A 27,438-nucleotide genomic window follows, 5' to 3' on the forward strand; every position below is an offset into this window, starting at 1 on the left:
GCATACATTGTTTTAATTCTATTCACAGCGATGCGTAATGTGGCAAGAGTGTACAGTTGTCACATTCATCTATTACTCATACATATGTAGACCTTACACTGAATCTATAAGAAAATAACATTGATTGTGTTGTTTAAATGCAGTGTTGGGTGATGTGCATTCCTGTGGATGTTACTTTAACCTAAACACTGCTTAAATAAGATGATACTTGTTGCCACACTGCAGAAAATTGTTCAGGAATGGTTTGAGGAACACAACAAAGAGCCCAAAGTGCTGGTTCTGCCTTTGAAACCCTACAGTTTCCAATGTGCAAGGGAATCAACAAAACAATCCCACTGAAATCCAAACGCACAGAATGCAATGGATCCACTGCCAACCTACAGACAATTCAATTTATCTGTCCCCTGTGGGCCATCAACAGCGATGTGGTAGTTAAAATAGGATAAATAAAATTAATATTAAAAAATGAAACATGCTGAGATAAGAATAAAGTGAAATTGACAACAAATAATGGTCCCATAGAGACACAAAGTGAATTTAGCAGCAGGATTAAAGGCATTATGGAGGATGGTTTTTTGTTTAATTTGTCTGATTCACATAAAATGAATATACTGACCTTTAGTGGACTTGTATGTATGGTCTCTAAAAGAATAAAAAAATAAATAACTGTGGACATGGCAGGACCTGAAAAACATCAGCCAATCAACGCGCTCGGACCGAGGCGTTTGGTTTGCTCCCTTTCCTGTCAATCAAAAAACTTCCGGCTCAGGCCTAGTTACGTAGATTACGTACGCCTTGGACTTACGTGTTTTCTGTATGTGTTGCTTTGGTATAGCTTCGTAGTTAGCTGGCGACTTGTTTTGCTCATCTTTTTTTACATAATGGCAGATAAAGATCCAGGGGGACCCAGCCGTTAAAGACAACTTCACGAGTCCTACGCAAGTTTCTGGAGGGGTGCGTTTCTTCGTAAATGTTAAGAGGGGGGAGGTTAGAGGGGGGTGAGGGAGAGGTTGTATGTGCGCATGCTACGTTCAAAGTCATAGGAAATTAAATCTCCTCTAATGCCTTTAAATAAGGAGCTATAGACTACATGAGGCATTCAGGGTAAAACTTCTGGCCGGGAACTCAGACTTTCCTTCTTTTAGTGCTAATTTTAAATAAAATTAGTTGTATTTAGGTTAAGTTGATGATCAAATTTACAATCTATCAATCAGTCTGTCTATATACACTAAGTAATACAATCAATATTGCTTATAAATTAGTGCTTCTTAAACGTTTTCTGAGGATTTGTAACCTCCAGACGCATTTTGGAAATAAAGAAATCCTTCAAGATGGCACGTATGTATATGTATATGTATATGCATATGTATGTCGCAGTAGAGATGGCAATTCAGTAGAATTGGCAATTGTCCTAGGAGAGATGCCAATCGCAGTCTCGGCTAGGAGAATTGCCAATTCTACCAGTAGAGACTGCGATTGGCTTCTCCCCTAGGGCAGATTGAAATCCTAACTAAATACAATCTCAGTTGCTATCTCATCTATGCATCCTTAGTAACAATAATTTTTTTTAACATATCACATTTACAGAATTCAATAATAGTGGACAATATACAATATATAATGTTAAAATACATTGCTTTTATTTTCGTCCACACATCATATTTTTCACATCACAATTTTCATCACATGATTTTATAATGTTCATAGCACCCATGTAAGAACACAATATTAAACAATTATACACTTTTAAATGTAAATCTTGCTTGCAGGTTGCAATTACAGTTTTCTAATTATATAACATCAATTTGCTTGTCTGCAGTCTGTTTTGGCACCAATTTGTTTGTTTAAAGCATGTTTTGGCACATACCAACACTAGAAGGATGACACTTGGTGGAACATGGTATTCCAGCCTTCTTACATTTACACCGGTTGTTGACTCAGCTTCCTTTGCAGGCACAAACAGATGATCCCTGGGTGGTGGTGGCTTGCCATCCTGCGGTCTTGCGTGACGCCTGGATCAGTGTTACCTCTTCAAGTGTCTCAACATTAAGGTTTTGCAGAGAGGGAAAGCAAACATTCCACATATCCACAAGGTCCTCAGATTTGAACCTGTTCTTCACGATTCCTCCAGCTGTGTAGATCTTGTATATGGTGTCTTGTCCTTGTTGGTTCACCTCCATAACTTTGCAGGGCAGAACTCGAGGATCTGTGCTGGTCCGGTCCACCTCGTTGATGCGTATTCCCACTGTGTCTCCTATACTGTAGGTTTTCACCAGGTTCTTTGTCTTTGCATCGAAGTTGACTCGCTGTCTGTTGGCTGCCTTCACATAGTTGTCTGTTGCGATCTTGCGTACTTTGCTGTGTGGGGTGTCAAGAAGCTCGACCGGTGTTGTGCTTGCCAACTCCCAGATGACAAACTGTCCTTCAGATAGGGGTTCTTCAAAAGGGTTCTGTGACATTCATCATGCCTGCCACATTAGGTGAAAACTGTCATATGTGTGATATTTACTTGCAATGATCCCAGATTCCAACTATTTTCAAGTTAATAATGATTATTAATATGTACCAATATTCATATACTAGCCAAACAAAACACATCTTAAAATCATAGAATTTACTACATACAAACTAACATCATGATGAATATGTCTTAGAGATGTAAATCTGTAATTATTAAACTTTCTCTTCATGAATTGGAGATTGCCCTAGTAGAAATGGAAATTGTCCTACTAGGGGAGATGCCAATTGCAATCTCTACTAGTAGAATTGGCAATTCTCCTAGTAGAGATTGCAATTGTCATCTCTCCTATAGGGGAGATTGCGATTGGCATCTCTACTAGGACAACTGCCAATTCTACTGAATCGCCATCTCTACTGTGACATGTATATGTTGAATATTATATTTTGGACAATTTACTGTAATTTTACATTTTTTTCCCCATTTTGTTAAATCACCTTTAATATCTGGCAAAACTCACAGAATAAAAGAATTGACTTACGTGTTTGCCATCAAATGATAATAATAATAATAATAATAATGTCTATATCAAAATCCATATTTTTGCAAATGATGGGTTTTTTGATAGTAAAATCACAGTATTTACTGTAAAAGAAAAGTAGTTAAATTACTTATTTAAGTAAATTTACAGATATTTGATGTTATTTGAAGGAAAAATTGTAAAACCAAGGACTGAAAAATGGCCCAAAAGTAAACGTAATAAATGATGTGACATGTTGAAATATAGAGCAGCTGTAAGAACTTTTGCTCTCTGATGTCAAATAAGTTGCACAAAATTGTTATTTTCAGGAGAACTTTGAAGTAAACATTTTTAATTGCATTTTGCTTTTATTTTACATTTTAGTTTTCCTGTTTTGTTGAATTCCTGCAGAAGGAATCATTATTTCTTGTCATGAGTTGCGTTTAGATTTTCCTGGAAGATCATCTCCTAAAAACATTTCCTCCACAGTGTCAGTGGTTTTTCACTGCGACGTCGTCCATCCAGCCGTCTTTATTCCGTGTTTTCGTCGGCATGATGCTTCCAGCTCCGTGCTGCTCCGGGCCTTGGCAGGCTGCAGGAGCACCGATGGGTGCTGTTCTGGACAGAGGAGTCATTCTGGGACACAGATGGTGACACAGCAGAGAGGAGGAGGATGGAGGGAGGTCAGTGGAAAAACAAAAAGCACCACAAACACATGATGAGGAAATCTTTTACTTCACGCTTGAACAATGCAGATGACTCAGAAATGTAAATCTTTTTTGGGGGGAGAGGAGTTTCATCTACTTCCTGAAAAAAAAAAAAAAAAAAAGACAAAAACTAATATTTTCTGCTGAACTAAAGACAGACTTTGTGATTTTCTGCTCACATGTTGTTGTTGTAAACTTATTGTTTCAAATAAATAGCCTCCTAACCCCCTGGAAACCAGTGTTTGTCCTGTTTTTGTGTTCCTCCGGTGACCCTACATAGCCGGTTGTAATGTTTTTTGAGCAGCACACCATACTATGACGTTTTTACAGTGAAGGTTCTACTATGGAACCAGTTTGACATGTTCAGGCGTTCTTTGTGTGAAAACTCAGAGATTTCAGTTATCAGAAGGTGGTTTTCAACTTTCTCTGTTAACTTTCTACTTCAACTTTAAACTAAGTTTCCTTCACTAAGCCAGCCCTCTGGACTTCCAGTAAGCTGTGTTCCTATTGGCTGTCCAGGTGGCTGCTTGGTGTTATCAGGAACACCTGAGCAGCTCAGTGTCTTCCTGTTTTATGTCTGCAGTCAAACATTTCCTCTGCTTCTCTTCACTGAACCGGGTTTGGTTCCGTTGCTTTAGTTTGTTCTTTAGGCGTTGGCTTGCAGCTTCCAGCAGTAAAATCCTCTTTAATGTGTTTCTTGGTGTGTTTTAGGGCTTTGTACTGGATAGTTGTCTGGGTAAATGTGGTTCTTTAGCCACAGTTAGCACATGGTGCTTATGTTTGCAGTGATTAGTGGATTTGGTGCAGCTGAGTTGTGTCTTTATCTTGGCTGTAGTGAGTCTTCAGAGGTTTTTGGTCAGACACATTCTGTATTCTTGTTTGTGAACTCGGGCTGGCCCGAATAGTGGTTTCTGGCCTCCGAATATTAGGGCCCTATTAAAGACGAATATCCAGATATTCGTTCCGCCCCATAACGCCCGACCGGGGGTGGGGGTGGGGGGTGGGGGTGGGGGGGATCCGTTCGTGTGGTTCGTGCGGCGGCACGGCAGCGGAGATGGCCCGAATAGTCGGATCCGTTCGTCTGGTCTCCCGGGTCCACATTTTGCCCTCATTTAGTCTTTAGTAAACTGAAGAATTCCCAAACACCGGTCTTCAGCATCTTGTCTTGTGTTTATGCAACGAAGTGAAGCGTGACTTCAGAGTCGGCAGACACCCGGCCATTCGGGTGGTGTTTACAAACATGAATGGAGGAGCCGAAATGAGCCGAAGAACACAGCGGGATGAGCCGAAAAGGGCCGAAGACGCAAGGAAGAGACAAGCTCCGAATATTTTCGTCTGAGGGGAGGAGGGGGTGATCACATAGACATATGTGTATATGTTATAGACATATGTGTATATGTTTATGTGATCACACGACGAGATGAGCCGATGTGGGCCAAAGGCGGAGGGAAGACAGCAACGCTGCATATTCTTTCCGCCTGGTGACATCCGACGGCGGGGGGGGGGATATTCGGATACCAAATTTAATATCCGGATAGTGCCGTAGCGAATGAATATTTGGATATTCGGGATATTCGGGTCCAGCCCTATTGTGAACCAACGTTGGTTGTCCAGAAGGTAAGAGTTCCTGTACTGATTCTCTGTTTAAAGAGCTTCTCTGGTAGGCTGCAGGAGACTGTAACGAGACGGCGGTTATTTTAAAGACCCAGCTCCTGGTGGCTTTGAGTGAAAATTTAACATCCATCAAAACAGAACTACAGACAGTTAAACCTGAGCTGTCGGTCAGTATTTCAAACATCGAGTCTGACCCGGGTGTCCTAAAGCACGCTGTGCATGAAACAGAAACTTCAGTCTCGAAAAATTGTTTTCTGAATTTGTCTGGTGTGGTAAGAAGCCGAGGGAAAAAATTAAGATCTTACAAATGCCAACCAGAGCTGGTGGTCTTGGACTCCCCAGTATACTTTTTTATAACTGGGTCTGTCATGCAAGGATAATCTGGGATTGGCTTCACTCATATCTTGACTCAACCCTCTGTATTGATTCCTGGGTTTGCTCACCTTTATCTCTGTGGAGCCTAACTAACTGCAAAAGACAAAGCATCACGAAAGAGGTTAAAGCTAACCTGATAGTTTACAGTTCTGTAAGGGTCTGGAGGGATATAGTTAATTTCACTGGGAGAAAGGATTTGGTCTCTATGCTGACACCTATTTGTGGGAATGGGGATTTCATCCCAGCTAATAGTTTAATTTTTGAGTTTTGGAAGTCCAAAGGCATTAAGGTTATTGGAGACTTATTTAAAGATGGTATTTTGATGTCTTTTCAGCAACTTCAATCTCAGTATGGTCTTCCCAATAAGCATTTTTTTGGGTACTTACAGATTCGTCACTTTATAAAGGGCCTGAGTCTCCCCTCCCTCAATACTCCTAAACTGAGTGCCCCAGAATCCTTTCTTAACTGCAAAAAATCTTCATTTTATTTCCTCCTTTTACAACCTGTTACATGACATATGTCCAACAAGCCTGTTTGATGTCAAACGTAAATGGGAAAGGGACTTAGATAATGAGTACCGTACATAGAAGACGACTGGCAAGAAGCTCTTAACTGTATCAAAAATGTGTTTTCTTGTAATCGATTGAGGGAAACACAATATAAAATTCTTCATAGATTACACATAACACCTTTCATCTGGAATAAGATGGACCCAGACCTGTCACCGCGATGTCTGAAATGTCTCAGTGAGAGAGGGGACTATATTTATCTTTTTTGGAAGTGTAAATACATACTACGGTTTTGGTCTTGTATAGCAAGAGAGCTTAGCGGCATTTTCAAAACTAAAGTAACCAAAGATCCTGGTCTCTTCTTACTTGGCCTACCATCCAAGACTGTGACACTCCCCCCTCTTAAGTTTAAATTGCTAGATAAATTGTTCCTTTGGCAAGAAAATGTATACTGTTAAGGTGGATTGGGGACAAACCTCCTACTGTTACTATGTGGTACAAAGAGATTTTTTCTGTGCTCCCACATGAGAGGATTACTGCAGTGCAGAAAGGCAATGAACAGTTATTCTTGACCACTTGGCAACCACTCATGGACTACCTTCCTGCGGAGAATCATAATTTATTGTCCAAAGGATTTTCTTATTTGAACTGGAAGCCCTCTGGACCAAATACAACCACTGGACATACTCATCCAGATTGAGACTGGATTTAAATTTAATGGACTTTGGCAGGTGGACATAGAATAATAAGTTGAAATGAACATGATATGGAAATGGGGTACTTAATGTCCTATTTTATTTTATTGTAAATCTTTCTTTTGCTTTAATTGTATTTTTTTTCCTCTGTCTCTTTCTGGTTGTGTCCATGTACATGTCTTTAACTGTTACATTGTTCTAAAATTTCAATAAAATTGTTGCTTAAAAAAAAAAAAAAAAAAAGAAACTTCAGTCTCCACATCACCGAAGACATCGTCACACTCCAAAGCAGAGCACCTATCTGCCGAACAGAGAATAATAAACTGCTGAAACAGTTGGTCTGTCCTTCTGGAAGTGAAAGTTAACCAGGAAGTGGTTCACTGAGGATGTCGTCCATTCAGTCTCCTTCTTCACAACCAGATGAGGTTTTCCTTCTGTTGGCTTCACTCAGAAGATCCTCACAGTGAACAGGAGACACCTGAGATGAAGAGAGATGTCACAGCATCAGCAGCAACAGCAGAGGTTCATTTAAAAGTATCCCTGGAAAGATTTCCTCTGTCATATATATTTTCCAAGCACTGAAAGACAGAAAGGCCTGAAGTCATTTCAGCTTTAGAGGAGAGAATTTTATTATCCAGCTTATCTGTGCTGCAATTTAAATATAACTGTAGCGTTCATCATTATTTTGGACACATTGTGGGAGTTTATTTTTCCAATCTACACTGCAGGAATACGTACTACAACATGTGAATCCATCATTAAACAATGTTAACGACTAGAGAGTAGATTTACTGTTTTCTCCAGTTTAACTTCAGAGGCTCAGCAGATATTCAGGACTACTGACAACACAGAACCTTAACCTTACTGTTTGAATCACATTTAGGTTTTCTAAACGTTACATTAATGTGAACCAGTGTCTCCATGAACAGTTTTATTAACTAAATGTACTACATTACAGTAACAACACACTTCAGCTGTTTACATGAAACTCAACACAAACATCGTTAGCTTAATGCTACGTTAGCTTTAATCAGGCTACAACTGAGCAGCTAGCTCGGTTAGCATCGCTAACATTAAAGCTAGTATTTATTGGATGGTAACTTTCTTCTCTGGTCAACACAGAAATAAACTCCACCAACATCTGGAGTGCACGGCAAACATTGTATCTGACACTAAAGCTGCATATAAAGTGCATTAAAAGCGGCACCGATAAGAAAATAAACACTTACCGAACTATCAGAGTCCTTTCAGCGTCTGCTGGTAGAGTCAGCCCAAGGTAGAAAACTGGTTAAAACAAGCCAACAGGCAGACAAACTGTTTGTGGAAAAGGTTCTGCTGCTCCACCGATAAATAATCCAACAGTTATATCAGAATTAATCCAAACGAGAAGAGCAGAGTCTGGGCTGTCTCCTCCATAGGACCTGTCAAATATTCGATTTCACGTTTGACTGTGAAATAATGCCATTTCCTGTATTTAAATAGGCAATACAAAAATAAATATTTAAATTTACAGATATTTGATGCTATTTGAAGGAAAAAAATATAAATCAAAGGCTGAAAAATATCCACAAAAGAAAACTTAAATAGATTTTAATTGTATATTCTTTAACAGTTTCGTGTTATTTTGCTTTTTTTTTCCTGTTTTGTTGAATTACAGAGAATATTTGCTAAATATCACAGAACAAAAGCATTAATTTAAATCGTAAATGATCCTTTTAATTAGTTCTTACATTTAAAAAATATATTTGATGTTATTTGAAAGAAAATTTATAACATTGAGAAAATAGATTTTAATTGTTTTTTTTACTGTTTAGTGTTATTTTACAGATTTTTCCTGTTTTGTTGAATAAAAAAAAGGTTTAGAAAAGAAAATAAATTTTTAAAAAAATCACAGAATAATAGCATTAATTTGCATGTTAACCATAAAATAATAATAATGTCCACATCAAAAGTCTAAACATGATTCCTTTCCATTTATTTGAATTTTTCATCTGTCTACTACTTTCGCAGATTACTGCAAACTCAGCGTGCAATTAGAGTGATTATATTCAATATTTTAAGTAAGCTCAAGCACTTGTCTTGAAAAGTAGTCCATTATGGGATGGCTACTCCCAGGGGCAGTTTTAGACTTTCAGCTCTAGGGGTGCTTAGCACCTGGTTGGGCGCGGGGGGGGGGGGGGGGGCACATCTGACCAATGTTTAGCGACGGCTCACCCAGCTCTTCTGCATTCATAACAGAGCTCAGTCATTCTCTTAGATACTATTCGTTGGTTCAAGAAACAGTCAAAATAGTCCTTCTCAAAATGCTGACCGTTTGAAGTTTGATTTTCAAAATATGTTTGCTAGCAATTGAGTTAACGCCACAAAATAAACATTTGAACACATGCAGTAACGTTGCTCGTGTTCTGTGATTTGCCCCCCAAACCTTACCTGAAGCTTTTGCTGGAGTTTTCTTTGAAAAAAAAGCCCTAATATCCATTGTGACGGTTGGCCTACAAACAACACATTGATAACACAATGATATGGCACCAGTGTGAAATTACAATAGCCTTTTTTCACCTTCATGTTTGGCATGCCATAAGCATTGCTTGCTTCATTTTGTGATTTGCGAGGCTAAACGAGTAAAATTCGTTAGCTCGAAGGCAAGCTAGCTAGCTGGATTGTTTGTTTAGACAACTCAGGCTTATAAAGGCAGATTTCATGGACAAACTTGTGAGTTCACTTCAGGGTATAAATACCAAGTAAATGTTGCAGTCACCTGCAGTTGCTGGCTCTGTTGGCTAGCCTGTCAATCTCTCTGCCCGATCCATCACACACACACAGGGGTGGGAGCAGCATTCAGCGCAGCGGCAGAATAGAGGGAAACTTGCGCTCTCTTAATGGCTCAAACCATTATCCGAAAGGGGGGTGGGTCAAATTAGGGAGAACTTTGCCAGATTTTACATTTGATTTGAAACGGTAAAATAAATAACACTGTTAATAATTATTTCAGCATTTATTATAAACATAAATAAATAATGCCCAATAATTCTAGGGGTGCTTAAAATTTTTTTAGAGGTGCTCAAGCACCCCTGAAAATGGTCTAGCTATGCCCCTGGCTACTCCGTTTGTCAGTAGCAGGACCTCCTGGTACTGGCAAACATATGGTGTACCTTCCCAGAGCTCGTTTGCATAAAGTAGTTTCATTTATGTAAATGTGGCGCCGGGAGGGGAGATCTGACACATCGCAAAACTTTCATCAAACTGTCATGAACTGATGTGTAGAACCCAAGCAGCAGGCACAGACAGGCGGGTGAATTTAGTGATGATTCAATAAAGAACAATATATATTTAAACCAGAGAATACTTAATCAGGGAAAAATAACAGAATGGAGAAACTAACTGAATTAAACTAAGGGCGGACCCGAAGGCCGAGGTAAAAACTAAACAAATCTAAACTAACCAAGGAGGGAAACTCACTGAAAAGTCCAGAGAACAGGAGACGAGGTCGGGGGGGGCAGAGCGAAGCAGAGGGAGTCAGAGATGAGGGGCGCAGCGATGGCTGAGGAGCTGATTGTCCAAGAGCAGACGGAGGTGGGAAGCGGAGTCGGCAAGGTAATCTAACTAAATGAAGTAGAGTCCAGGTAATGGTGAACATAGGGCGAGAAGCATGAAACAGAGTCCAAACAGTGAAGTGTGGTGGCATGCGGCTGGTAGAGTCCGGTGTGCGGAGTACAGAGTCCAGGATATGACGGAGTGCATCATGGGCATGGAAGGTGAGGCAATGAACCAGCAGAGAACTGTGCCGAGAGTCAGGCTTAAATGCTGCACTGATTGTTTATTTCTGCCGGCTGTGCTCTCCGCACAGCTGCTCGTCATTACGCTAATGAACCAGCGCACCGGAGCCGGAGGGTGTGACACAAACATCTAAATCAGCCGTTAGAACTAAAACAAGGACAGATTCAGCAGCTCATTTCTCGCCACAAATGCTTTCAGAAATGCTTTCTTGCTGAACAGTTTTCATAATCAAAGAGAAAGTTTGTGACGGAGCCACCATGTTGGTCCAACGCATCTACGTACCAGACTGAAGGTCTGAAGGTCCGTCATGTGACCACCTAGTGGCCCACCAAGCAGGCGATATTCAGATATGGCATGTTTCCATGCGAGAAAAAATGGATCCTGTGGACATGTAGCATCGGTGTCCATGACAACAGCAACATGTTTTGCATTGAGGTGATCAGAAAACTTTTTGTTGCACAACTTGTACTCAACCATGTTTTTATCCAAGCTGCCATCGTGAAGATTTAAAAAAAAACAAAAAACTTTCCACCCAACAAGCTCAGTGTGGTCTCATCTTCCTTCACTGTTCATTTTGTGCTCTGACATCAGTGCGTCCTGTGTATCTTCTTCATGACTGGAAAACATACTTCAGGTTCATTACCGCCACCTACTGGACTGGAATGTTCATCAGTGTCGTTGTGCCAGAAATTAGGAAGAGGTGCGATTAAATGGGTTTTTTTTCAAATTGTTATGTTTTCTGTAATTAATTCATCATAACTAGCGTGTTAAAGTCCCAGCCCTGATTTTTATACTTCAACTTTCTCATCACGAGTCTCATTAATTTGAGAGTTGGCAGCTGAAAAGTTTGAGACCAAGGACTGCTGCTTGGTTTTGTTTGGTTTGCAAATTAGTTTGACCTCCTTTGTTGCCATTTGAGTTTATAGTTCACCAATCTAAGCTTCTTCTCTAAAATCCAACAGCACCAGAGTGTAAATGTTGGTTTTTCAGTGGATATCAAGCTGCAGGTTAGAAAAACATCTCAATCTGTGGTTGAGTCGATGGAAGTTGTGATTTGAGTTATATTTTTAAATAAATCTGTTCTCTGTGGATCTGTAGTTGCTTATCACAGATGTTTGGTTCCTCTGTGTTTTTATTTTCAGAAGAGACTCTTCAAAGCCTTGGGGAAATTACGTAACGATGGGAGACAAGGTTGACTATTTGCAACAAACAGCTGAAGACATTTTTTTCCTAAAGAAGCTCGTTATCCAGAGAGCGACTGAGTAACTGAAGATGTCATGTTGTCATTTTCATCAAACATCGGACTTCTACAATTACTTTAATGAAGGTGAAATCTTCCATCAAATATTACTTGAATGCTTGGGAAAATGCCAGATCTATGCGATCTCGTTTCCTGGCAGCATCATCGCAGGTTTCAATCAAATATTCATTAGAATTAGAAATCGGGGTGTGAGTGTGTGTGAGTCAGACACAGCAGATGCAGGAATATCACCGCCTTCTGTGTGCTTTCCTTTCCCTCGCCGACACGTGCACGAACACGGAGGTGATTTGCAGCATCCTGCAGCAGATGGTGGAGAGAGGGAGGCTTGTGACTCACGGAGGGGAGGGAGGTGGGAGACGGTGAGGCTGGGAAAGGGAGAAGGGCTGCTGTAGTGACGTAAAAGAAGAAGTGAGGTGTGTGTGTGTGTGTGTGTGTGTGTGTGTCTGTCTGTCTGTCTGTCTGTCTGTCTGTCTGTCTGTGTGTGTGTGTGTGTGTGTGTGTGTGTGTGTGTGTGTGTGTGTGTGTGTGTGTGTGTGTGTGTGTGTGTGGGCGGATGCTGCGTCTTTTCCCTTGTCTCTTTTTTTTTGCTGCTGCAGCGCTCACCTCTGGCCACACGGGGGCGCTCCTCACCTCCATGTCGTGACCGCATAGAGGTGAGTCAAGGAGTCGGACGTCACACACACCTTCACAGTCTCACACACACACACACACACACACATTTTAATACATTTCACACTGTGCCGTTTTATAATTGGCTTGATTAAAGGTTGCACTCACCTGCGTCACGGATCTGGACCACCAAAATCTCCCGCTGCAGCGTTAATTATTCATTGGGAAAAAGACGTATGTATCCTGGTACCCCACCCTCGCAGTTCCACACTAACCCCTCTTCCTTACACCTTTCCGCTCTGTTTCCTTTCTTCCACGAATGTCTTATGAATGTGAGTTTTCACATGTGTTCTTGCATCTCGTCTGATTCGATTCTCACGCCGTCTTTTTCTATCCCTCTCCGGCTCGTCTCTAGCCTTTTCAGCTGTTATGCAAGCAGGGGGTGGTTTACTAATTCAGCTGCATCTTTTTTTCCCCTTTTTTTTTACTCTCAGGCTTTCCTTTACACTACACTGACCTGCAATATTGACTCACATACACTCAATCCCCACACACTTACTTGTAATAACACCACCACACTCCGTTAGCATCACACACACTCAAGCTAACACCTACACTACCAGTCAAAAGTTTGTACACCTTCTCATTTAATGCTTTTTTTTATTTTCATGACTATTTACATTGTTGTTTCTCACTGAAGGCATCAAAAGTATGAATAAACACATATGGAATTATGTAGTAAACAAAAATAGTGTGAAATGAGTCAAAACACTTTTTATATTTTAGATTTTCAAAATAGCCACCCTTTGCTTTGATTACTGCTTTGCAAACTCTTGGCATTCTCTGGATGAACTTCATGAGGTAGAACCTGAAATGGTTTTCACTTCACAGGTGTTTGTAGTTGAGTGTGAAGTGGCTGGAATGCGGATCAGGACCTTCAAGTCCGAGGCCATGGTTCTCTGCGGAAACCGGTGAATTGCTCCCTCTGGGTTGAGGGGGAGTTGCTTCCCCAAGCGAAGGAGTTCAAGTATCTTGGGTTCTTGTTCAAAAGTGATGGGAAAATGGAGCAAGAGATGGACAGGTGGGAGTGTTGCGGCGTCAGCAGTACTGCGGTTGTCGTATTGGACCGTCATGGTTTGGAGGGAGCTCTCAATTTACCATCCATTTACACCCCAACCCTCACCTATGGTTATGAGCTCTAGGTAGTGACCGAAAGAACAAGATCGCAGATGCAAGCGGTTAAAATGAACTTCCTCTGCAGGGTGGATGGGCTCAGCCTTAAAGATAGGATGAGAAGCTCAGACATCCGTGGGGGGGGGGAGCTCGAAGTAGAGCTGCTGCTCCTTTGGTTCAAAAGGATCAAGTTGAGGTGGTTTGGACATCTGATCCGGAGGCCTAATGGAAGGCTTCCTTTGGAGGTTTTCCGAACACGTCCACCTGGACTAGACCCAGAACTCGGTGGAAGAATTATGAGAGCCTGGCCTGGGAACACCTTGAGATCCCCCAGGAAGAGCTGGAAAGCGTTGCTGGGGGGAGAAACATCTGGAATGACCTGCTTTGTCTGCTGCCTCTGCGATGCGACCTCAGATAAGAGGAAGAAAATAGATGAGATGGAATTCAAAAGTGTGCCTTGTCAAGGTTCATTTGTGGAATTTCTTGCCTTCTTAATGGGGTTGGGACCATCAGTTGTGTTGTGCAGAAGTCAGATTGGTAAACAGTTGACTGCCCGATTTAACAACTGTTAGAATCCATATTATGGCAAGAATCAATCAGCTAAGTATCCCCAAGTGCAGTCGCAAAAACCATCAAGCGCTACGATGAAACAGGCTCACATGAGGGCCGCACCAGGAAAGGAAGACCAAGAGTCTCCTCTGCTGCTGAGGATAAGTTCATCTGAGTCACCAGCCTCAGAAATCGTAAGCGAACAGCATCTCAGATTAGAGCCCAGATACAGTGGGGAAAATAAGTATTGAACGCGTCACCTTTTTTCTCAAGACTCCATTCCTCAACAAAAGACATGTTGAAGCTCGTTTAAAGTTTGCTAAACAGCATCTTGACAAGCCTGTAGAATACTGGGAGAATGTGTCTGGTCAGATGAGACCAAAATTGAACTTTTCGGCTGTCATACTACATACCATGTTTGGAGGAGAAATGGCACTGCACATCACCCAAAAAACACTATACCAACAGTGAAATTTGGAGGTGGAAGCATCATGGCATGGGGTTGTTTCTCATCTCATGGTACTGGCAAACTTCATATAATTGACGGAGCAATGAATGGAGCCGTGTATCGGGAAATTCTTGATATGAATCTGCTGCCATCCACCAGGATGAGATGTGGCTGGACCTTCCAGCAGGACAACAATCCAAAGCACACGGCAAAGTTGACTCTCAAATGGTTTCAAAAAAGAAAATCAATCTGTTAGAATGGCCTAGTCAATCACCTGACTTAAATCCAATTGAACATTTGTGGAAAGAACTCAAGAAAAGGGTTCACCAGAGGGCACCAAAGAATATTCAAGATTTAAAGACAATCTGTGCAGAGGAATGGGCTAAAATCACACCTGAGCAGTGTGGGCGATTAGTTAAAACATACAAGAAGCGTCTGGAAGCTGTCATTGCAAACAAAGGCTTCTCCACCAAGTATTAGATGAGTCTCAGTTAGCGTGTTCAATACTTTTTTCCTGTGTTATCTCACTTAATTCCACATAATCATTATTTATGGACCTGAATGTTGTGATTTCTTTTCATGTGTGGATTATTTGAGTTAATATCAATGTCTGGTAGAAATTTTGTTTGAATTGCATCTTTGGAAATAAATGTGATGAGAAAAAAGTTGACGCGTTCAATACTTATTTTCCCCACTCTAAATGCCACACAGAAGGAATAAACATTAGACCAGTGGAAATCTGTGCTTTGGTCTGATGAGTCCAAATTTGAGATCTTTGGTTCCACCTGCTGTGTCTTTGTGAGACCAGAAAAGGTGAACAGATGATTTCTACATGCATGGTTCCCACCTTGAAGCATGGAGGAGGAGGTGTGATGGTGTGGGGGTGCTTTGCTGGTGACGCTGTTGAGGATTTATTCCAAACTGAAGGCACTTTGAACCAGCATGGCGACCACAGCATGACCCCAAACACACCTCCATGCTGTGGAAGGACTATCTGACCAAGAAGGAGATGCTGGAGATGACCTGGCCTCCACAGTCACCTGACCTAAACCCAATCCAGATGGTTTGAGATGAGATGGACCGCAGAGTGAAGGCAAAAGGTCCAACAAGTGCTCAGCATCTCTGGGAACTCCTTCAAGACTGTTGGAAAACCATTTCAGGTTCTACCTCATGAAGCTCATCCAGAGAATGCCAAGAGTGTCCAAAGCAGTAATCAAAGCCAAGGGTGGATATTTACAAGAATCTAAAATATAAAACATATTTTGACTCATTTCACACTCTTGTTTACTTCATAATTCCATATATGTTCATTCATAGTTTTGATGCCTTCAGTGAGAGTCTACAATGTAAATAGTTGTGAAATAACACCCACACACTCCGTTAGCATCGCACACACTCGAGCTAACACCTACAAATACACACAGGAAAAACACAACTTTGTTCTTTTGTTGTTCTCGATTTATTTGGCAAATTATTCTCCCACTTTTTTGATTTTGCAGTCTTTTTTTCTTCTTCTCATTTATTTACAATAGTAAAAATAAATCTTTCTCTTCAAGGTTTTACATTCGACATTTACAAGTGCAATGTGTAACATGTCCATCTTATAAAGTGCATTTTGTACTTTTTAATCGATCGTTTCACGACACAAACTTCAGAGGAGGAAATCAAAGAGAAAGCACAGTAGTAATAATGAAAATAAAGTAAACAAAACATGATTCAAGGACACTGTATCAGGACATCACAGTATCGTTACCCAACAACACCCTCTCCTCGAGGAGTTTAAAACAAGTGATGCTCGTGCACACGTGCTGCTTCTCATCCGACGATATCAATGCATAAAACAATGTTTTTCTATGAAGGCCATACTCGGTCCGATAGAAAATTAGCTCTGTAATGGTTTAGTTTTTGTTTTCTTTTTTGATTGACAATCTCTGCTTGCTTGTAAGTCACAGAGGGGAAACCTCGCCTGACTAACTTATTTGATGTAGGCACTCGCCCCAAACCCTGCTTTTAAAAAAAAAAACAACACTTGATGTAAATGCTTGTGCTCACAAATAGCAACAAAAAAAGAAAGAAGAGGAGATGGTATAAAAATAGAAAAGGATGAGCAAAGGACATGAAGGCAAAATGAAACTTAACAGGGACAGATGAAAAAGAAAAAGAACAATTTTTATATATTTATCTCCTTTTCTTTTTTAATCTGCTTTCAGTTGAACTATTTTTAGACTGCATCTGACCCACGAGCTGCTGCAGGCTGACGATAGCGAGATTTTTAGACGGAGACAGAGGAGATCAAAAAGAGATGAAGGTGTCGAGGATAGAAAACGACCAACTAATGATGCGAAGAAGCGGGAGAATGATGCTGAAGGAGGGGGGAAATGGAGAAGGAGAAGGGGGAATGTTTGAAACTGCGAAGAGGACAGGAGATGTGTTTGAAATGATGATGAGGAGGGAAAAAGCGAGGAAGAGGAGGAGAGGAGGGGATGTCTTTGAAACGACCTGCTTCTCTTTTAGACACGACTCAGACAAAATGACGTCACTGGAAATCTAACTCTGACGTACAACGCTGCTCACGTGCCACCTCCGTCTCTGCAGACATTTTAGCTCTCAAGTGGCGATTAGTTGGGGTTTTTTTATGTTTGCTCAGTGTAGTGATCAATAACATCACAGTCCGTTTTTTTTCCTGTCTTTATCTCGTTGCTAGCTTTTATTTTTGTATACAGATTCACTGATTCGGACTCTGAAGACGCCGCCCTCCGATAAACGTGTATGTACACAAAGAAAATAAGACACTAGAAAGTCAAAGAAGTATGGCACTTTTTTAGCATGTCCCGACACAATAAACTTTTGTTTCCAGGAAGAACACAGAAGAAGAGGAAGAAACCCCACTCACGCTCACAACAGACTCACAGCAGCGACCCACGTTCCTGTAACTCATGCCCCTGATGAACATTACAAAAATATACATTTCTGTACAGCGTTGCATAAGAAAAATAACACACACACACACACTCACTTGTAACGGTAGTTTCTCTTTTTCTTTTTTTGTTTGTTTTTTTTCTTTAAAGTTGAATTATAGTCCTGTATAGCGGCTGACGAAACCATTCGGCGTGTGTTTGTGTTTACAGTGAGAGTTGGGTTGAGTTATGGTTCATTACAATTGGCTATGATCCCGGGTGGAGAACACACACAATCATTTACTCACACACACACACAGTGAATGGTCACTCCACTCCTGCCCAGGAATGGTTGACTGAGTAGTGGCGTATTCACAGATGAGTGTTATTAATTGTTAAACAACCACTTGATGGACATGCCAGATGGGACAAATGTGTAAAATTCACATCAGCTCAACAGTCAGTTTTATTTAGCAAGCTGATTTGTTTGTTTGTTTCCCTTTTTGGGTTTTCCTGCAGAATTGGATCAAATAACCATTTTGAGTTTGTTTATTCTGTTAAAATGCCACGAAGCTGACATTTCTACTGGCTGGAAATCAGCTGAGATCCTTTTATTTCTCATTTAGCTTGAATGTTTTTGTCCAAAACAGGCTTCAGAAGTCACCAAACATAATGTGTATCTATGTGCAATTTCAAGTCTGGCATCAGATAAAGTTCATGAAAATAGCTAAATTCGTTTTTTTTCTGCCAGTTTCAGATGATTTTTGATTTGCAAAAAAAAAAAACTTGGGTTATGGAAAGACCTTTTTTGAACACCCGATATCAGCTGAGATGACAAAAATACTGACATCTTTTCACATTAAGTAGAATTCCCTAAAGACATGTCACTTCTTTCCTCTGGTCTGAGCTTTTATAGCGCCACCTTCTGACCACACTGTGCAGCGAAGTGTATTAGCTCCAAAGCTGCTCTAGGAAATGAGCCTAATTTTATGACATTTGAAAGATTTACTTCAAACTTGCTTAATGAAAACATGACTTTTTGGGTGTGAACTGCTGTCTCTTCCACATGCTAGCCAGCTAGCAACATGCTAATGCTACTTGATCACGATAGTTTAGAAAGTTTCTTTCTGTTTCCTGTTTACTGAGTTGTTTGCTTTATTTGTTGTTTTCTGGTCTGAATTGAGCATAATTCTGCTCAGTAAAGATTTTTTGAGGTGGATTAGCCGGTTATTAGCTCGGTAAATACTCTGACTATGAGTTAACACAAATTTGTCAAAGCTTATTTGTGCATTTGACTTGTTTTTCAGAATTTTCTGTGAATTCTTCTTTCACTGTAAAGAAGTTTATACTCCAACAGAATAGGGTTGAAGAGTGGAAAATGCAAAGTAAAAAGGCTATGCTAACTTCCTCCATTTTGGATTCTTTGGCCGCCTGTTAGATGACCAATTTCACGTCTTCAAATGGATCTTTTGGGGATTGTGATTACAACATGATATGCAAACTTCCAAGGCTTTTTTATTTTTGTAAATACCAGCAAATATCTTGCAAACAGGAAGCTTTTAGAAAATTTCTACTCAGGAGGTGTCTGTTAATTTGGACCACAGTCAACACCATTTGAAGGCAGCATTCCAGTGTCAAACTTCACCTCCTTTCCCACCCTTTAACTGGAGTCAACACCTTTTCAAACAATCAAAAGCTCACTGTAAAAATTACGACTAAATTTCTGACATTTTTCCATGTAATTCGTCACTATGTGGCACATTCAAAGGCTTAAACAAACTACAAAATCGTACTTCTTTGTGATCCAGTTCTACTTCATGATGCTAACAGTGGTTAAATCACATTTTAACTTACATCAAAGTGTAGATCTGACGTCTAAAGGAACTGTTTTGCACTGAACTGTACCGGATGTGATTTTAACCTCTAATTGTTCTGCGTGTCCCATCTAGCATTTCCAAACACGTGACCAGGCAAGTCTCACACATCATTGTGCGTACAGGAGAACTGTGTGCCAATAGGATCCGCATCAGTTTCCCATTGTGAAATACGTCCAATTTACTCTCAACGATCGATTACTTTCACCCCGCTCGCACAGTGCTACAGTTCACGAAGCCTCCCAAAAGCAGCAAATTCCATCCTGCTCATGTTTCGGAGCAATTGAAGGTATTTCACTTAATAATTGATGCAGGCGGTTTAGCATTAGGCAGTTCTATCAATGCAGTGATTAAGCAGCAGAGAGAGCGAGAGAGGTGGTCGAAGCGGCAACTTGTTGGATCCGAAATCCTCAGAATTTACATTTAAATTCCACAACGAGACACTCATTAAATGTGTGCTATTTAGGCTTATTTTAGCGAGAGAGAAAACATTCAATTATACTGCAAGATTCCTGTGTGCAGTAAACCATCTATAAATGGAAATGGAGCATTTGCTTCATATTTAGATTTGTCCTACTTCCATGATTCACTACAGCTGAAATGCATTTTGGAAACTCCCAGCCAGGCAATATTAAATACGGTACGATGTGCAATTTGTTGCTCTGAAATGTTTGCTTTGAGCTATTCTGCAAATCCCTCCAAGCCGACCACTTCTCTTTTTCTCTCTGTTGCTCGATTGTGGCTTTTTGTACACAGCAAAATACAGTTATTGCAAAGGAGTTTTTGTTCCAATAAGGCCAAAAAAAAAACACAAATTAAAAAAGAGGATCTGTCTTTTGAAAGAAAATCTCTGACAGAAACTGGTGTAGCTGTTGTTCTGCTAACAATAACAACTGCTGCAAAGACAACTGATTGTTTGTTCCTGCCAAGAAAAATAGAAAACACCTCTACTCTAGGTTGTAATTTACACTATAGAAAAAAAGGATCTTAGTACCTGCTTCCCCTGTGCGCCATTTTCAAAGTTTCATTGTGTTTCGTCTACTGTTGTGATTTATTTGGTAGAAAGCGTTGAATTCAGAAGTAACTCTCTGTTTTTTTGTTGTTGTTTTTTAAATGTAGTCTTATAGCTTGAAACTACAGCCCATAGAGTTTCTATTTTCCCAAAGCCAGATGACTTCCTACACATGTATACAACGGTTCAAAAGTTTGGGGTCACCCAGACAATTTCTTGTTTTTCATGAAAACTCACACTTTTATTTATCAAACGAGTCAAGACATTGACGACAACACGATTAGCTAACAACAATGTAGCATTAGAACACAGGAGTGATGGTTGCTGGAAATGTTCCTCTGTACCCTATGGAGATATTTCATTAAAAATCTGCTGTTTCCAGCTAGAATAGTCATTTACCACATTAACAATGTCTAGACTGGATTTATCATTCATTTACTGTTATCTTCATTTTTAAAAAATACATTTAAAATACATAGTACATTTCTAAGTGACACCAAACTTCTGCACGGTAGTGTACATTAGCTAGCAGCTTAGCCGTGGTAGCTCCCTGTGAGGTTGTTCAGAGTGAAATCTATCTCAGCAGATCATTTAAATGCAGATGGAGGTTGGTAATAAATCGCTTCTGCAGTTCATCCTCGTGCCATACCGCTACATCCTCTGTACATTAAGCCAATTCCCAGCACTGTTATTATGGAGACGTTGTTAACATTAGCTGGATTTAACTTACACGATGCCCTTTCAGCAGGGAATAACACCGTTCTGATTGGGTTTGCGGTGGACGTGACCCGGGGTTGCGTTAGCGCCGTCTCGCCTGGCGTTTCTATTTCACGCCGCGTCACCTCGACACTCTCATTTCTCATTAACCCGCCGAGCCGTCGGAGCAGCCACGGGGCACAGCGGCGATATTCTTAAGAGGGAGTGTGTGTCGAGGAAAATATCCAGCTACAGGCTGCAAGCGGAGAAATGAAAATGGAAGGAAGGCGAGCAGCACAAACCAGAGGAACTTGCATTTTACAGCCTCTTTGTAGATTTTAGTCTCTCCTGAATGTGTGATGTATTCTACGGGACTAAGTGCAAGCACAGAAAATTAGCATTAATGCAATACATCTGCAAATATACTGTAGCCAATGAAAAATGAGCCACTCGGTATAGATTGAGCTAATGTAGAATCAATCGGGAAATGGAGCCAGAGTGCTGCCTCTAAATTTAGAGCCGCGTGGCCTAAACAGAGTCATGCCAATGCAGATAAACACAGAAGGCTTGTTTTACACATGCACTGTTTACCGCATGTTGTATTTGTTTTTTCCAGTTCTGCTGCTGGGATTGAAGAAAAGACGGCGTCAGGTAGATGTTTAAAGACAATCAAAGCATGATAGGAGTCTGTTTCCATGCCTCAATTAAAATAAATATCTTGAATCCAGCAAAACTAACATGACAGTTGTTCCAAGTTACACATGACAGTTCTGATTGATGGTTCTGAAAGAAGGCAGGTCTCGATATTAGATGCTCTTTTTGTAGTTGCGATGAGGTAAAGCTTCCAGATTCCAGTAGGATCTGGAAGTGATTTCAGAATAAAAGCTGTACATTCCTGTAGAACTTAACTGCATCTTCAATCATGTTTTGATGGAAATACGTCTTTTTCTACCAATTTGTTTCATGTATTGCAAATATGTTTAACATTAACCTACACTACCGTTGAAAAGTTTGGGGTCACCCGGGCAATTTCATGTTTTCCATGAAAACTCACACTTTTATTCATGTGCTAACATAACTGCGCAAGGGTTTTCTAATCATCAATGAGCCTTTCAACACCATTAGCTAACACAATGTAGCATTAGAACACAGGTCATTTACCGCATTAACAACGTCTAGACCGGATTTCTGATTCATTTACTGTTATCTTCACTGAAAAAAAATGCTTTTCTTTCAAAAATAAGTATATTTCTAAGTGACCCCATACATTTGAACTGTAGCGTAAGTGTCAGTAACACTATTAATAAAATCCACATGGTGAGCTGTCTTTAATGTAATTTAAGCAAGACTTTAAAAAAAAAGGTCAAAGTTTGAACTGGTGACTGTTTTTATTTTATTTTTTATTCCAAAATGAGACGTATAATCTAAGTATTACTAAATTTGTTGATTCTACACGCCATGATGCCATGAATTCAAATAAACCGGTTATTTGACATAAATTTCAAGCTTAATCAATTAAACATGTTGTATTTTAAGTGCAGTTTTATGATTTTATGGTCTCATTTCATTAATATCTGTCTGCAAATATGGGATTTTAAGGTGACTTCCTGCTCAAATTGTCCTTTTATGCTTCCGTTTTGGGCTGAAATAATTTTTATAATAATATGAGAGGAATATTTTTCAATAACATTTTTAATTTAAAAAACATTTTTTGCCTAATAATAAAATGTTATCTTCATTGAAAAAAAATGCTTTTCTTTCAAAAGTAAGGAAATTTCTAAGTGACCCCAAACTTTGGTATTACCAATAAATGGTAATGTATCTTAGCTGTTTGTTATTTGCTTTTTGGTGAAACCAGTCGTTTATTAGGTGTGATGCGACCCAGAAAATAGAGGAAAAGCTTCAAAAATTGGTTCGATTTTAACCCCAAATCATGCTCACTGAACAGTTTTGGTACCTAAACATCACCAAGCTTCTATCAGAACATACCATTATCCTAAACATGGCTGTGTAGTTGCAGATTTTGGTGCAGAAACTTAACCCCTGGTGATGACTTAATTAGCCACCTTCAAGCTGGACGCCTTTTCTGCTTCATTCTTTTGAAAATTCAAATGCGAATGCAGTTTAGCTGTACAAGAATATAGCTTTTTGGACATTTTAGTCATATTAATGTTGTTTTGTTTGTCTCTTAAAGGCAAAAAAAATTCAGAAATACCTTCAACCATCACGAGAAAGCAGCCAATTAGCAACGAATGGGTTGGAAGATGGTCCTTTAACACCCCTCACATCCCCTGTCGAGGCGGTGTAGAGAACAGCGCAGCCTACTTTCCGGCGCTCTCTCCCCCCTACAGCAGAGAGCATTCCCAGGGTAGTGGCGCTCTGCAGTGCCGCTGTCCTTGGAGCTGGATTCAGCTCCTCTCTGCTCCACAGTCACGGCGCAGCGGCAGCCCGAGAAAAAAAAAAGCATTTTTCTCCGACGCAGAGCAGATTTGATTCCATCGCGCCAAGGACAACACATGCCCGCCTAAGAATGGAAATCCCTCTCTAGGTTTTTCTCAAACCCGCTGGGGTGATGTGTGCATTCAGAGTCAGCTAGATTAGATTTTGTTTGAGGACCGATGGCATACAATTAGGAGTTGTCTTTCCTTCGAATCGTGACATATTTTGCTGCACTTCATGCAATATTCTGTCTTTGGCGTTGGGAAAATAGGCTCGTGAGTTACTTAATCTGCATCAGATCAAGTCAACACAGATGTTAAAAATGATTCAAGGAAGGATATTTCTTTTTTAAATCAGGAGACGATTGCAAAGGTAGCTCATTGAGAATACGCAAGGTCATTCATTGTGTATATTTAGCTCGTTGTATTTTTTATCCACAAACCACTTAATTTCAAACACATCAGTGAAAACACAGACGGTATTTTAAGACTGCTTCACTCCTTCTGATTGCATAACCATGCAGTGATGCCCAAGCTCAGGTCCTGTGGAGATTTAGTACACTTTATGGTAAATCTCACCTTCACATTTATGCTACTCTCGAGAAGCAGGCCTCACTTCTCGCACTGTGGAGGAGGTCACAGGACACGCCCCCCTTCTGCAGTCCCCACAACCGCCACAAGGGTACCTTCAGTCAGGCTTTTGCAGTTGGTTTCACGCCGCTGGCGCTCTGTCCTCCACGCTACACATGATCTTTGTTAGCTCTACCTTTTATTTGTTTTTTTTGACCATGCACAGTCCTCTTCTGCCTCGTCCGCCACGTTTCCTGTGGCCAGCCGTGCGTTCGCCGCCAGCCCTCCTACCCTGATATGAGGAGAGGAAAATCTCTTTCCTCAGTCGTGACCTTCAACCTTTCTCCTCGCCGGCTCTCGCTCCCATCCCGTCTTCGCCCTCCTTCAACCCCGACTCGGCGTCTAGCATCATGCCAAACAGACACCAACCGTCCCTGCTACACATCACTGGAGGTCCTGGGTCTTAAGGAGAGGTTGGACGGGACGCACCCGCAGCAGGCCATCCACAGCGACTTCTGAATGTCCGGGTTTCGGAACGCATAGATGATAGGGTTGATCACAGAGCAGCAGGTGGCCGGGAGCACCGTGGCGTACGTGTATATCACGGGGTAGCTGGAGTCGGCCACGATGGAGTACATGGCGAACGGCAGCCAGCACGCCCCGAAGGCACACAGGATGGCCGACAGTGTGGAGACGCCTTTGGTGGTGGAGATGGCCACAAACTGGTGCTGCACTGCGATCTGCTGCGCGTGGCGGAAGGCGATCTTGCAGATTTGTAGGTACAGCTGCATCATCAGGGCAAAGACCAGCAGGAAGGTGACAGCGAGCGCCACGGCGTTGTTTTTGGTGACGGGCCGGCAGATGCTGCACGTGGACTCGTCCCTCAAGCAGTTCCAGCCGAGCGCCGGCAGCAAACCCAGCGTGAGGCACGACACCCAGATGAAGATCACCATCACGTAGGTGAAGGTGACAGTCCGTTCAGTGTGGTAGGTCAGGGCGTTGTACAGCGACAGGTACCGGTCCACCGTGATGGCGAGGATGTTGAGGACGGACGCCGAGAAGGCCGAGATGAGCAGTCCGACCGACAGCAACGTCACAAACTCCACCGAGCTGTCGACCAAATAGGTGAAGACAAAGTTCAGGATGAGGCCTAGGCCGGCCAGGAGGTCCGCCACCGCCAGCGACCCGATCAAGATGAACATCGGAGCACGGAGCGTCGGCGTGTAGAACAGCACGGCGATGACCAGGGCGTTCTCACAGGAGATGAGCGTCCCGGTCACGCAGAGAGCAATGTCCCAGGGGCTGACTTCCTGGATGGCGACGGCCGTGGTTGCCGGCTGGAGGTCGGGAGTCAGAGTTCGAACTACCGGCTCCGAGGAGGAGTTGGAGGGATCCTCACCGAGGCTCCAGGAGGTGGAGGAATCGAAGGGATCGAGGGGAGAGGAGGAGTTGAGGCTGCCGCCGCCACCGCTACTCATGGCTGCAACTGCCGCCAATGAGAGAATCATAGCTGGAGAGAGAAACAGGAAGGAGGGAGGTCAGGAAGTGATCCAAGACGGAGTAGAAGAAGGACGGAGATGAAGGAGGGAGGAATTAATCCGGTGGTGATCGAGGCTTGTCATGGAGAAGTCAGAAATGAGAAAAAATGGTGGTGGAGGGTGCAGAGGAATGAAATCCAGAGAGAGGAAAAGGGAAATATCAGGTGAAAGTTCAGAAAAGACAACAAGCCAGAATAAAGCAGAAATCAGAGAAGTTTGTACGGAAAAGGATGGAGAGAAGAGTGAAAGTGGAGCCAAGGAGGAGAGAGGAGGCTGGAACAAAAGAGGCGAGCAGAGAGGAGAATGAAGATGTTATCGGCGTCCCCTCTTTCTTTGACAAACGGCCAAACCAGACGTTTCTCTCATTCATTTATCCGCCCGCCCGCCCATGCATTCATTCAGTCATTCATGAAAACAACCGTGCACTTGACCCTCCAGCACGCACGTCACCAGCAGCTCCCACGCACCTCCACGCTGACAGGTAATTAGCAGCAGCACAACAGCAGGTGTGGACGCGCAAACAGACACACACATATGCAGGTATTCTGTAATTGACAGCAATATTGCATCCATTTTGGCTTCAAGGCAGCAAAGCGAGCAATCTGCACAGGCACACGCACAAAATAAACAACACAATCCTAACATCCAGTGAGGCTGAATCCAGGTGTTTTCCTACCGAACAGACGCCGCGCGTTCACTTCTGCCGCCGTCAAAACCATCACCAACCGATTCTATTTTTAGCGCGCCTCTAAAAATGGTGCATGACGTCCCGGGGCACGGCGGCGCAGCGCTGCTGTCCTGTTCACCGGCGGCGTGGATTGGGCGCGTGCCTCTCTGTGTGCGTCTGCGTGCGTGCATTCAGAAGCTTCGGATTCTGCTCCACACGTGCGCACCCGCAGACGGGAAAATTATAAATAAATAAATTTAAAAAAGCAATAAAAAATAAATCCGGCACGAGGCTAATTTTAGCTCAGCGCCCGCGGAACGGGCCGGCGGGGGCGCGCGCGTCAAAACGATGTGGAGCCTCCATTCACAAAAAACTGCCTCCGCACCCCCTCCCACCTTCACCCCCCGCCCCCTGATTTTTAATCTCTGCCCCCCTTCCTCCTCCTCCTCCTCCTCCTCCTCCTCCTTCCTTCCTCCTCTTCCTCTTGCTTTCACGCACGCACGCACAGGCACGCGCGCACACGCAGTGACTGCAAACGGCCGGGGGAAGGTCACACCAGCACCGCAGCATCCCGCAGCAAAATCCCGCATCCAAAACCCGCAGCAGCAGCAGCAGCAGCAGCAGCAACAGCTTCAACAATTAATCCAGCGATCGGTTTCATTGAGCTGCAGCAGTGCGGTCCAGGGGGAGGAGGGGAGAGGAGAGGAGAGGAGAGGGGGGAGAAAGAAAGTGGGATGGAGGGGAGGCAAATAAATTTTAAAAAAAGAATAAAATTACCAGCTCCGTGTCTTCTTCTTCCCCCCCTGAAGGAAACCAGGATCCGGTCTGGTCCTCGGTTATCTCAGGTGTTCTCGGAGGGCTTCCCCCCCTCACTCTCTCTCTCTGTCTCTCTCTCTCTCTCTCTCTCTCTCTCTCTCTCTCGTTTCTTCCCCTCTTCTTTTTTCCTCCCCTCTAAGTCAGCGGCGCGCGCTATATTCCTCGGTTGGCATGGTTATTAGCCTTCCGTCGGCGGCTCCGTCCTCGCGCTGCAGCATCCTCGGCCTGTGATTGG

The 27,438-nt window shown here is 42.2% G+C and overlaps 1 protein-coding gene across 3 annotated transcripts; it reads right to left on the bottom strand.

The window, feature by feature from the left end:
- Nucleotides 1-1,618: 1,618 nt before the first annotated feature.
- Nucleotides 1,619-27,438, bottom strand: gpr185b (G protein-coupled receptor 185 b). Of its 3 annotated transcripts, XR_007939895.1 has the most exons (3): nt 26,397-26,763; nt 23,390-25,692; nt 1,619-3,614 (listed from the first exon to the last, which is right to left on the bottom strand). XR_007939895.1 is itself a non-coding variant. In XM_022203898.2 (2 exons), the coding sequence occupies exon 2, from the start codon at nt 25,688-25,690 to the stop codon at nt 24,620-24,622; it is 1,071 nt and encodes a 356-aa protein (XP_022059590.1). In that variant the 5' UTR covers nt 25,691-25,692; nt 27,165-27,438; the 3' UTR covers nt 16,132-24,619. The 3 variants fall into 3 exon arrangements, 2 of the variants coding, with proteins under 2 accessions (XP_022059590.1, XP_051800132.1); XM_022203898.2 differs by lacking the exons at nt 1,619-3,614; nt 26,397-26,763 and adding an exon at nt 27,165-27,438 and having other exon boundaries at nt 16,132-25,692; XM_051944172.1 differs by lacking the exon at nt 1,619-3,614 and having other exon boundaries at nt 16,132-25,692.

The sequence above is a fragment of the Acanthochromis polyacanthus genome, chromosome 23, assembly GCF_021347895.1.
Source record: "Acanthochromis polyacanthus isolate Apoly-LR-REF ecotype Palm Island chromosome 23, KAUST_Apoly_ChrSc, whole genome shotgun sequence".
Taxonomy (NCBI): domain Eukaryota; kingdom Metazoa; phylum Chordata; class Actinopteri; family Pomacentridae; genus Acanthochromis; species Acanthochromis polyacanthus.